General features: G+C 32.6%; 1 protein-coding gene across 4 annotated transcripts in view; it reads left to right on the top strand.

Annotated features, from left to right (window-relative positions):
* The window catches only part of LOC128229860 (polypeptide N-acetylgalactosaminyltransferase 5-like), a 96,274-nt gene that overhangs the window by 57,448 nt on the left and 24,939 nt on the right, over positions 1-13,887 (top strand). For all 4 annotated transcript variants that reach the window (XM_052941741.1, XM_052941750.1, XM_052941757.1 and 1 more), the window contains 3 exons: positions 3,484-3,637; positions 7,575-7,741; positions 12,904-13,068. In XM_052941741.1, the coding sequence (XP_052797701.1) occupies positions 3,484-3,637; positions 7,575-7,741; positions 12,904-13,068 (486 nt within the window). The remainder of the gene's footprint in view (positions 1-3,483; positions 3,638-7,574; positions 7,742-12,903; positions 13,069-13,887) is intronic.

Raw genomic sequence — 13,887 nt, 5'->3', positions numbered from 1 at the left:
TTCCCTTAGTTGTACATAAATTTCGGCCACTTGAATAGAAAGACGAGGGACACAAATCAATTTCCATGACGATCGGGAATTATTTTCTTATTTCTCAATAAGTAGCATGGAATTGGAGCTTGTTTTGTGATTAAATGAGGAGTGAAAAAGACCAAGTTCAGGAGCATTGAATTTACGCCCCCATTCTGAAATGGGAATTGGTCGTTACTTAAGTATTTCATTGTTTTCTACAATTAGATTTCCTAATTCTTAATCTTGTCATTTAAGAGCCTAATTTAAGCATTTCACATTAATTAGGTTATGAAATTGATACTGGGCGATTAAAAGAAATATGCTCGGGGGCTTTGTTTTTCTTAATGTGTGATTTTTTTCTTCCAGACATCATGTATTCTTTTATTTGAAAAAAAAAACGTCTTCTTAGCAGATTGCATAAACTTTGTAAAAATGGAAACAATCATTGTTGAAAGATGATAGATATTAGGCCTAAAAAAGATTTGTTTCTTGTTACTGCCTGAAAAAAATATTGGTCGGTAATAGGTAAGGATTTTATCTTCTTGCATGGCAGTGTTCAAATCCCTTTGGACCTGTTGGGGTCATTCTGGTATTTAAAAGAAAAAAAAATAATGTCTGAAAAAGAAAGTTGGTTGGCAATTAAAAAAATATGGTTGGTAAGGTAATTCAAAACAACAAAAAAGTAGGCCTTAGATCTAAACATTAAACTTTATTTATAGCCTTGTCCTGCTTCCTTATCTAAAATGCATGAAATTGCATATTGATTGACGAATAAACTGAAGAAAACTTGCAGAAACATATAATTTACAGGCATATGGCTCCTATAATAATGTAAGGCTACACTGAGCACTATACTAAAGCAATATCCCACGAAGCCTTCAATTATGTATTGTCCGTATTTCAGAATAGAAATATAATGAGTTGTGTATATAGCATAATTTTTCTATGATGTCAATTTATTGTAAGCCTAACACCTACTTATTTAGGCCGGAACTTTATTACACAGGATTCGTTTTCCAAGAAAACATCCAATTTACCGGCTATATATATCATATGAGTTCAGGAATCGCCATTAATACCAGTATTTTGGCCACAAAATGAGGGTTCTTCCATCTGAAATGAATTGTGAATGCCATTCAGACTGCTGGGAAAAATTTATAAACACAATTATCTAGTAGCTTAATGGTAAATTTCTTCACTTGTTATAAAAAAACTGCATTTATGTGGCAAACATAGAATTAGAAAAAAATAACCTTTAGACCTTTAGACCAAATAAAAAAATAGGTCCGTCTCAGGTTACCCGACCTACCCTATTTTTTCCCCACAGACCCTAACCTATTTTTCTCTAAAAAAAAAAAAAAAAAATGAAAAAAAAAAAAAGTGATTTGGGTACGAAAAGCATTTGTTACGAAATGTATTGGATACGAAACCGAAGATGATGACAAAGCGCAGTTTTTTTTACTATATCGGAGGGAAAATGGCGGCCTCCACGATCGCCTAACTTGAAAAAAGTATATAAAACTGTCCTGCTAATATGTCAGACATGCAGACAAGAAGAGAAAGTACCAGTAGTGCAGAGAAAATATGGGAAATCTAAAAAATGAGAGAGATGGTTGCCTCTTAATATATTGAAACATGTAGCTGACTAATGTTAATATATTACTCTATAGCATGTTCACATTGACCTGACAGTGCCATTTTCCCAACTTCATTTAAATCCTATCTAGCTGGTAGCCAGGCTCTGTCAGGTCAATGTGAATAAACTATATTAAAATGGCTGTTGTTTGTGCTAACTTGAATCATTTTCTGGTAAAATGTGAGCTTAGAGTTTTAATATGTCAGTTGATATGTGGGTCAAATGTCTGACTGATGTAACATTTCTCTTTTTTTGATACAAACATATCTTGTTTTAAAATGTTTCACAATTTTCTTGCATTTATTTTTCTGCTATAAAGAATCATTTGCATTTTTTGCAAGTGTCGTATAAGTGTAACAGCCCCAGCGAAAAAGGTTCATGAAGTTCATGAATTATTCATGAACTTTTTAATGAAAAGTTCATGAAGGAAAAATGGCCGCTATTAGCAGAAAAGTTAAATAATCAGACAGCAATTGTCAATATAAAGAGTTATGGCCCTTGAATTGTCCAAATGATAGGTATTCTGGAAAGGGGACACGTCTGATTTGCTGAATTCCAGTTATATGCTTTAGTTGCACAACCTTACATTTCTAGTTTAACTCCCCAAATAAGACAAAATATCCCGACCTAGTCGGCATCTAAAAGGATCAATTGGAAGTATATTGAATCTTCATTTTTCATCTAGTTTATTGTTTTCATTTATTAGAACTTGTGAAGGAGTTAAAGAGGCTATGTGTGACTTTTCAAACCTTGTTATAAATAATAAATGATTTTCAGTGGGCTTTAATAAAAATGATGTGATTTTATTAAAGCTATTTGGAATAAGGAAATTAGATCTGTCAAATAGCGAAGGAACTTAATTTAAATTTAATACAGAAATTATGTTTGGAAGTCTCACCAACATGTCGAAAATGCATTAAAAAGTGGGTTATGCGAAATTAAGATTGGCGTTTATTATTCCTCCCTGGAAATGGATTTTGTTATAAAGAATGGATCAGAAGTTTATACTAAGGAGAAATTTAACTGCAAGGAGTCCAATTTCTAATGGGTTTTAAAAATATTTGTTATTTAAAAAAAATGATAATCTTTAGACACTTTAATTGGCCATAACAAGAAAAGATAAAAAAAGAGATGAGTATCACATGGGAAATTTGTAACTGGCGGAAGGCAAAAGATAACAATTTTAACACCCTACTTCCATTTTCCCTTGGTACATTGTACATTCTGGCATCATCATCATCATCATCATCATCATCATCATCATCATCATCATCATCATCATTACCATTGGTATTAAAAACAAGTCTTATATGGATGACTGCCATTAAAGCTGCACTCTCACAGATTGAACGTTTTGACAACTATTTTATTTTTTGTCTTGGAACAAGCCAATTTTTGCGAAAATCCATGGAAACCAGTTAAACAAGACTGCTGACAAAAAAAAAAAGATCGCAGATTTTTATATTTAAGTAAAAAAATTGATGTTTTATGCATTTTTCTTAAACCGTTAGTAACGGTGTAAGCCATAAAACATTTATTTTCGAACGGAAATATGAAAATCTACAATCTGATTTTTTGTCACCAATCTTATATCATTGGTTTGCAGATATTTACGAAAAATTTGCTCTTTCCAAGACAAAAAATAAAAAAGTAATAATGGTATATCTGTGAGTGTGCAGCTTTAAATAAAAGGCACCTTAAAATGAATTGGGCCCAGCGCCCCCATTAAAATGGATGACAAACACTATATTTTAAAATCAGTAAATATAATTATTTCTTTATCGAATATTTCTTTAATTTCTGTGTCCAAAAGTTGTCAAATATTTTTCTTGCAGGTGAAAATGGTGAGGGTGTAAACATAGACAAAGAGAAATTGTCCCCGGAAGAACGAAAGAAATATGACGATGGCTGGCAAAATAATGCTTTCAACCAGTACGTCAGCGACCAGATCTCGTTGCATCGAAGTCTAAAAGATGTTCGAGACGAAGAGTAAGTTTGGGTTTGAAATGATTTATTTACCATAGTTCTACTGCCAGGCCCGAGGCTACCAGTTTTTCAGTAGGACTACTTATTTCTTCGAGTTTGGTAGTTCGCCAGGCATCTCGTTTTTTTATGAGAGCCAAATAAAGAATGTGTTTGTCTAGACTAATCTAGAAGTGAAGCTAGCAGTAAACCTCAACGATATTGTTAGGAAACACCACAAGGCGGCTGCTTCCCTTACTTCAAAATGTGAAGGGAAGTAACTGCTGCGTGTGTTTTTGTACAGTTAAAGGATATGATTTTTAATCTCAGGTATTTAGACACTTTGCTATATTAAAGCGTCCTGATCAATTTGTTGACATTCACAACTGTCACCTTTATCCCCACCTTTTATATCAGGCAAAAAAATGGTTTGGTTAGGGTAACATAGTTTTCAATAACAGGTAGAGAAGGTAGGCTAATTTTTTTTCTATTTTTTTTTTTATTAGGCCTTAAATAAGAACGTTATTGTCATCTGAGTATGGTGCTAAAGTCATTTTCTTAAATCATAAATCTTTAAAGGTTTTAAACTACGAAATAAAACACACACTACCTAATACCAGGCTGGGCTACTAGATTTTTCAACTAGTCCTGCTGGCCACGTAATAAAATGGGTTAAGGACGAAGCCTGACTGCATTGTTTTTGCAAGAAAGAAGTCAAGGTTTTGTCGAAACTTTATATTAGATCTTAATTGTTATTTTGATAATGTTGGGACTTGAGTTAGTGTTAAATTGTAGACACTGGTGTACTTTAGAAACACCACATAATTAATTTTTGTACTTAAAAGAAAAAAAGTTATTTTTTGTAACAAAACAATCTCCAGCCCAGTAAATTCCTTGTGAATTAAAGTTCATGGCAATGAAACCTATTCACAGGAAATTACCTTGGCTGAACATTTTTTTCTTTATTAAAAAAAAGTACATGTATGCATATTAAATTCTAACAGTGTACAGTTGACTCTTGAAGCACATGTATGATTGTCAATTCAAAGGTAATATTTCAAGGGTTTTGTTTCAGTAAAATTAATGGAATAAGTTTTGTATGTTGTCTAAGAATCCAGTGTAAATCCACAGTAAATCAATTCAGGGTTGATTCATGGTCAATTCCTGTGTAAATTCATGGTCAAGCCTGGGTGAATCCAGGGTATATCTATGGTCAATCCAAGGTCAATCTGAGTAAATCCATGGTCAATCCAAGGTCAATCCAGGGTAATGATAAACCGTGTGGTCTCCATAACTAATTTGTTGAGTATGACCTATTGGTATGGCGTTGGTGTAAATCAATTAACATTTTGTCTAAAACAAAACTAATACCGCTGTGCTGAAAATGAACCAGTTCCAAGTTACATCTCCAAACAAAGATGCTCCTAATGTAATTTGGTGACACTTAATAACAAGAGGTTTCCTCCAGTGGATTTTTCCTTCTATTCAATATAATTAAGGCTTATTTTGGTATATTTTATGGCAAATTATGGTTGGTGAAAAATTACAGCTCTCTGGCTGCGAAGGTCAAGAAACTGTATATACTTTATCACTGTGACTTCTGGCTTATTTAGGTTTTGAGCAAAACATTATTATTCCTTCATGGGGTATGAACAATAATTGTTAGAAATTTTAGGTGGATGTTTTTTCATGCTGATACAGTGAAGACACCTCAAACGCAAGTGCTCAAAGTATATTTTGGAAGGTCATGGTCAACTAGTCCCATCAAATACTTTTCTTTTTAATGATCTGTACATTTTCCAGGTCAATTCAACTAGTTTTATCATGTTTTTCTCTTGCTTATTATCTGTAGATCTTTGAAGGTCAGAGTCATCTAGTCTAATCATAATCTCATGTCCATGATCTGTATATTATTTTTGAAGGTCAAGATGAACTAGTCTCATCATATTCTCCTCTTGTCAAAGATCCCTATACTTTTAAAAGGTCAAGATCAACTAGTATCATCATGTTCTCCTCTTGTCAATGATCTGTGTACTTTTAAAAGGTCAAGATGAACTAGTCTTATCATTTTCCCTTCTTGTCAAAGATCCCTGTACTTTTAAAAGGTCAAGATCAACTAGTCTCATCATGTTCTCCTCTTGTCAATGATATGTGTACTTTTAAAAGGTCAATTTGAACTAGTCTCATCATGTTCTCCTCTTTTCAAAGATCCCTGTACTTTTAAAAGGTCAAGATGAACTAGTCTCATCATTTTCTCCTCTTGTCAAAGATCCCTGTACTTTAAAAAGGTCAAGATCAACTAGTCTTACCATGTTCTCCTCTTGTCAATGATCCCTGTACTTTTAAAAAGTCAAGATCAACTAGTATCATCATGTTCTCCTCTTGTCAATGATCTGTGTACTTTTAAAAGGTCAAGATGAACTAGTCTCATCATTTTCTCCTCTTGTCAATGATCTGTGTACTTTTAAAAGGTCAAGATGAACTAGCCTCATCATTTTCTCCTCTTGTCAATGATCTGTGTACTTTTAAAAGGTCAAGATCAACTAGTCTCATCAAGTACTTTTCTGTTTAATGATCCCTGTACTTTGAAAAGGTCAAGATCAGCTAGTCTCATCATGTTCTCCCCTTGTCAAAGATCCCTGTACTTTAAAAAGGTCAAGATCAACTAGTATCATCATGTTCTCCTCTTGTCAATGATCCCTGTACTTTTAAAAGGTCAAGATCAACTAGTCTCATCATGTTCTCCCCTTGTCAAAGATCCCTGTACTTTTAAAAGGTCAAGATCAACTAGTATCATCATGTTCTCCTCTTGTCAATGATCCGTGTACTTTTGAAAGGTCAAGATCAATTAGTATCATCATGTTCTCCCATTGTCAATGATCCGTGTACTTTTGAAAGGTCAAGATCAACTAGTATCATCATGTTCTCCTCTTGTCAATGATCCGTGTACTTTTGAAAGGTCAAGATCAACTAGTATCATCATGTTCTCCCCTTGTCAATGATCCGTGTACTTTTGAAAGGTCAAGATCAATTAGTCTCATCTTGATATCCTCTTGTCAATGATCCGTGTACTAAACTCGTATCATCATTTTCTCCTCTTGTCAAAGATCCCTGTACTTTTAAAAGGTCAAGATCAACTAGTATCATCATATTCTCCTCTTGTCCGTGATCCGTGTTCTTTTGAAAAGTCAAGATCAACTAGTCTCATCTTGATATCCTCTTGTCAATAATCTGTGTACTTTTAAAGGTCGAGATAAACTAGTATCATCATTTTCTTACTCTTGTCCATGATCTGTATGCCAGATATTGGAACCTTTCAGAAAGAAATACTTAACTTTGATTATTTTGTCAACCATATGAAGAAGTCATGGCAGAAAATTGACATTAGTTCGGTATTTATTTAGTTGACCGCATTAAAAAACACCAAACGTGTTATACATATTATAAACATTTTCTGTATTTATACATTTTCAGCTCCATAGAATTGTTTCCAAGAAATTTGTGTGACGAATAAGACCTGTTGAATTAGGCATACAGAAGTGTTAATATGTCTAGGTCCTATGCCTAAAGGCTATTCTGTGGTTATTCTCAAGAAGATTTGATTTCTGGCTGTAAATTATAGAGATGAAGTGCCGTGTTTAAGGCTGAATCAGACAAAATAACAAAAAAACTAGAAATTGCTTTTATTAAAAAAATATTTGTGTTCAAAATTTATAAAAAAAAAACATTCCATTTTTTTTTTATACTTTTCTCATTTTAGTACACTTTAGGTTTGACATATTATAACAAACTTTCATCATCAATTCTTAAACACATTACAATTCAATAAAACTTGACTATTTCTCAAATATCTTTTTTCTTCTACACAATCATGTCCTTATGACCAAAATTATTGTGTAAGAGTATATTGTTTTAAACCATCCATTTACTATATGTTATATGTTATATGTTGTTTCTGTTGCAGGTGCAAAACTTTGAAATACAGAAGAAAACTCCCAGACACAAGTGTTGTTGTCTGTTTCCACAACGAGGCATGGACGGTGTTGTTACGTACATTTCACAGTGTCCTCGACAAAACTCCCCCAGAGCTGCTAAGGGAGATCATCCTTGTTGACGACTTTTCTGATAAAGGTTTGTTTTGATTAAGTTTGGTGACTTGCTTCATGCATGCATATTTTTTTTCTTTTAACACTTTTTGTTCCAAATGTCTATTAAAACACTGTTGCGCTTATGAACCTAAGTTTTGCTTTAAGTCATCCTCAGTATCAGTTTTTTTCTTTGGGCCTAAATATAAGGCCAACACAAATAATAAGTGTGGTTCTGCCATCATAATGACTCACATCATGATGGCAGAACCACATTTATTATTTGTGTTGGCATAAAAATGACAAAACCCAGATTTCATGAAACCTATCTGATCTTCTAGCAAAGTCAGGCAAAATTTTAGTTGGCCATTTAATAGCAATAATTACAGACAAAAAATGACAATGGTGGTAAACTTTACTCAAATTATGACGTAAAAAGGTTTCCCATCAGTCAAATTAATCAATGCATTGGTACATTCATATATATTGTTTATACTTTTATTGTATTAGTGAGACAGTGAGATTATCTACTCTTTTTAAAAGTGTCAACTCTAAATGGCCCTGAGCCAATAAACAAATACACAGGAACAAACGACTCGAAGACACGAGGACAATAAACAAGGGATGTACAGCAGGGAACTATCATGCCAAACATTCTTTAAACTAGGCCTTAAAGAAAATGAGCTATTACTCAGCGAGGACTAACAAGATGGAAGTAATTGTCAGACTGTTCATATAAAGATACAAGAGGTTTCACATCCATGTTGCCCATATAATAACCCTAAATCTGATTTTTGGAAAAATGTCACAGAAGAATATTGCATCATGTTTTAAGGAAAAAAGCAGTAACTGTTGTAACCTAGAGGAAGACTTAAGCTTTGTCTCGATATGCTTCCCTTTAGGCCTCGCTGTCTTTTTACTTCAATCTATTGTACAGTTGTAAAATTATTTTTTTTGCTCTGACATTTAATCGAAAACAGTCGGAAGTACCTTCAAATGAATATAAATGACTTTGGAAACAATTAAGCCCCTTTACCCTGCTGTGGGCATGAATCCCTCATACTCAAACAGATCACTGGCTATTTGTCAGGATTGACAATTATTAACTGTGTTGCATTACAGTTGTGCTCTTTTAAGAAAAAAATACCATGCCAATCCTGGATGAAACACTACAAGTAAGCCCCGTGTCTTCATCATAGGGACTTAGGAAAAACAACATCGTGTCAAGAAAATGCACTTGCAGCTTTTATTATAGTGAGCGAGTGGCCTTTTTATTTTTGGAAATACTTGTTTGCATAAACACTTCAAACTTGGAAAATATAATGTGTGAAGCTTTAAGCTCATTTATCCCAAGTACTGGATAATGGATAGACAGTTATATAACATCAGCAAAATGATTCATTGATAAAAAGAAGAAAAAAAAAATTGTTTAGATACATTTTAGGATTTTGAGAAACATGATAATGTCCATTTTTTTGGATTTCTTTTTTTGTGTGAAGTTGCCATGCATATATAATATTTATAAATATAGACGGTATTTTATAGGAACTTTCATGGCCATATTTTTATCTAAACTAAAAGGAAATTTGAACAGTCAAATAAACGAGGCGCTAGAATTGATTCACCCCTGATGGAACATTTTATCACAGTATTTCGTACCAGACTGCTTTACAAACAATGAGAAATTTATCTCTGAAAATGGTCATAAATACAACTAAGGCTGTTTGGATAATATTGTATGGTAAATTTCAATATAAATGCAAATATAAAACCCCAAATAAAGCAGATATCGCCATATTGCGAATATTGCATCTGAACAATAGTTCCCTATGGAGCTTCTTCATTCTAAGGCTTGTCTGACCATATTTTGTGAATACGGATATTACGGAACTCAATTTACCAAAGGGGGTAATTAAACAAACAGATAGTAACATAGTGGAAGATTTGTCATCTTAATTTTCAATAATTGTCATTATTTCCATGGAAATGGTATACGAAAATCTACAAAAATCCTATTTTGGTTTCCGGTATATGGACCCAAGGGGCTCTTTATGGGCAAAATGCATTAACACAAGAAGATGATAGTGTGTGATAAAATATTTATTTAGTTTGTGAGATCTCTTTGATGTTTTTTCCAATCTTCAGTTAGTATATATCATATATCATGTAAACAAGAAAATTAATGTAAAGTTACAATAGCTTTTTTGAAGAAAACTGAAAAACTGACCAAAATAAAACCTGAGTAAAGTCTTTGAGATCTAAATTTTAGCAAATATTTTTCATTCCAACGTTACTCAAATGATACCTCTGTTTGCAAATAAACTTACTGAATCATACTCCTCAATCAATTCAACAAAGCTTTAGCACCAAAAAGTTCAAGTTTTAGCCTCCCCAGTGGGACCTTTTAACCCTTCATTTCCATAGCGATGCAATAACCCAGCTTCTTCTCCAAGGGCTGGTCCCTTTTTTTTACCCAAAAATAGCCCCTGAAATTCCCCATTTTTAAAATGAAAAAAATTAGAAAAAAACACAAATTACTGCTTTATTTATATTTGATCCCTAGCTAAATGTTGACAACGTAAAAATCTAGATTTTCACGAGATTAGTGTAATCTTACCTGAGATTAGTGTAATCTTACCTAAAAGGTAGAAGCAATTTCTTCACATGTTTGTAGCTTTTTATTATAAAAGGTTGCCTCCTTACATATTTTATAACTTTATTTGCTATACTAGCTTCAGGTGCAATATATCTCGATTTCGTGGTGCTAATGAAAAGGTTGTGGTGCTCATGAATTGAAATTTAGTAGAAAACGAAATGTGAAAAAACTGAAGCAATTTCATATATTTCTTAGCATAAAAATGGGACATTGTCTAGGATGTGACACAAATCTAGGTTTATTTCACACTAAATGCTACCTGAGTGCAGCTAGGTTGTTATGGGAATCTTTGCTATGAATATAATTTGTAATTTAAGAATCTTCTCAATATCAAAACTTGTGCTTTTAGCGTTATTTAAGTATTGCTTTTAATTCCTTATAACTTTATTTTAAAGATGCATTCTTACTCCCAGATAAGATTTGCCACAATTAATGATATTGTTTTAATATTCCAAAAAGGATGAATAAATGTCGAAAACAATGGTATACTTATGAAGGATACCAAGTTTAATTTGAAAGAAATGAGCATTAAAAACACAGTATTTCGACCTTATGAGACTATAGTATCATCACAGTAAATCTTTTAGCATTCACCAATCATTTAATATTTTACGCTTTCTGCTATCAAATACACTGTTACTATCTTGTTATGAGTAAATATATTTTCCATAAATGCATTATTTAGTAATTTGTTAAAGGTTTATTAGTCAAAGTTGATGATTGTTATACATGTGTATGTATTGATTTTGGATAAGAGTGTCACTTTAAATGTTTCAATGCATACATTGCCAAAGCTTACAACTTTAATATTTTTGAACATATATATTATCCAAACTTCAATATATTATTCAAAACTCCTCTTCCATACAATAAAAAAATGACAGTGATTTTTAGTACGGAATTTAAAAACAATCGTTTACGTTGAAATTAACGAGAAATTTTCTGGAACGATATCCTGGTATGCTTTAATTATAGCAGAGAGAGCAAAAATCCTGAAATTCTCCCGAGGATTACTTGCAAAGATAAATCAGGGTGCTTATTAAATTTTAGAAGTCTGCTTTTCTCCATAAATCAAAATTAAGTCAAACAATGTTGGATTTGGAAATGTTGATTTATTTGTTTTATGGTCTTTATTTCATTGTTATGAGATTAAAATTTTTGTAAAACATTACAAATAGTTGGATAACGTCATCATTAATTCATTAGAGGCTGACGATTTCGGAGAATTTTTATTGCATTAATTGGAATTGAGAAATCATAGGAATTCCCTAAGATTGAGCAATGAACATTGACTTTCAATATTCTTGCATTGGAATAGCATGCATAAAAAATCGCTTCACTCACTTTATGATTGCTATAAGTTTAAATAAACTTTTTTGTAATTTTTGATGAAAATTTTCCCTCCAAATGTATGGGAAGTGTTTTCTATGGAAGGCCTTTACTGGTAGACCAGTACAAAGACATTCCATAGTTTTCCTTGCAAAAAAATGCTGTAAGAGTTGGTAATAGAGCTTTACTGTCCTGTTTGCTTGATCTAGTTGATGAAGGCCATTTTTGCACCGAAATATAATTTTGAAATTATTATAATTCCTCTCAAATATTAATCAAGAAAGATTTGTCATATGATTTACTCCACCTTAAAATTTGATTTAATTGATTATGTCTAAAGAATCTAATATAAAATTTATAACCACATTAAAGATTTCATATTTTCTTAAAAATGAATACATTTGTGAAAATTAATTGTAGACATGTAGAGGATTGTAACACAGTCGAAATTTTGCAGTTTTGTTATCTATTGAATGGATTTCTGGTTGTTTTTTTGCATTTCAAAATGATTAAATGTGAATATGTCAAGTGAGCCCATCGGCTGATAATTTAGCCTGAACACTGGATTATCATAGGCTACACATTGATATTTAATTAAATTATTTTCACAGTTACATTGCCCATTGCTGAAGATAGGTTCATCTGAGATATGGCGTTAAAATTTGCCATCTAGTGTAAATTAAGAGAAAACAACAAGAACAAAATAACAGTGCTTTTATTGCATCGATCTTGCCCCGAAAATGCCCTTTATAATAATTTTCAGTTTTTAATAGGATTTGTCTTTTTTCTAAGCTGGGCAAATCTTACACTAATGTAAGGCTTGAACATAGTTTTGATGTATTAAGTAAACCAGTCTGGACCTTTTTTCTTCAGTCTTCGTCCTTAAAGCTGCACTCTCACAGATAGACAGTTTTGACAACTTTAATTTTTTGTCTTCGAATGAGCCAATTTTTGCCTACTGTAAATCTCGGTAAACCATTGGTATAAGACTAGCTGCAGACAAAAGATCAGATCGCAGTTTTTATATTTACGTTCAAAAGTTGTTTTATGGCTAAAAGCGTTACTAACACTTAAAAAAAATAGCGATAAAATCCCTGGTTTCCAGTCATTTACACACAAATTGACTGATTCAAAGGCAAGACAATAAAAAAAGTTGTCAAAACCTGTGAGAGTGAAGCTTTAAAATATTTTTTTCTAATTCCGTATATTTGTTTAATATTCAGACTTCCTGAAGACACAGTTGGAAGACTACATCAAGGACTACCCCAAAGTCAAGATCGTGCGTACAAAACAGCGCGAGGGGTTGATACGAGCGAGACTGCTGGGTTTCTCTGCGGCCAAGGGAGACGTTGTGACCTTCCTCGATTCCCACTGCGAATGTGCAGCAGGTACGAAATTATAACTTTTAAGCACCCCTTTATCAGAGGGCTTGTCTGTAAGTTTTATTTTAAGGTTTGTTTGTCCACGGCTGTTTTTCTAATGATTTAAAACAATTTGATTTGATTACTGTAAAACATCACTTACAATCAAATGTTTTGTTCGTCGTAAAGAAACTGTGATCGCCTTGAGGTGCCCATGTTTCCTTATATCATAAATGAGATCGTTGTCATGAAATACTGGCAATATATTTTTTAGATATATATATAAACCTAGTATTATGACTTTTAACATGGCATAATAAATGAAAACATTGCAAGTTATGTGCGGTATATAGCTCTATTTTGTTTATTTAGTGCTGTAGACCATCAAATTTGTATAATTTATTATATATAGAAATATAACGTTCATGATCATTTAATCGAGGCTCGTTCTTATCATTTTCAGATTACTTGTTTGATAAATTCCATATCGAATAATCACTCATATGATATCCTATATAAAGCCAAGTTGTAACATTAATTGCAAAAAAGAAAATCACATAAGCTGAGGCAAAATTAATGACCATGATAAAAAATGCCAAACAATAAGGTATCACTTTCTACAGATAAACATAAGTGATCCCATAAGTAGCAATCTCAGGAGCACTTGACGCTTAATGAATCTATCAAAACTCCCTGATATTGTTACTATTTTGTTAGACCACATAGCTGATATCACATCGAAATCTGTGTCTAGACTATCAAAATGATACAGCAAGTAATTGGTCTGGTCATCTTCGGCTTATAGAATCAGGTTCGGATCATCTTTAAGCTATTCTGTCTGTCTTG

This window comes from Mya arenaria, chromosome 1 (assembly GCF_026914265.1).
Source record: "Mya arenaria isolate MELC-2E11 chromosome 1, ASM2691426v1".
Taxonomy (NCBI): domain Eukaryota; kingdom Metazoa; phylum Mollusca; class Bivalvia; order Myida; family Myidae; genus Mya; species Mya arenaria.
This window is presented reverse-complemented; position numbering and strand designations above follow the sequence as displayed.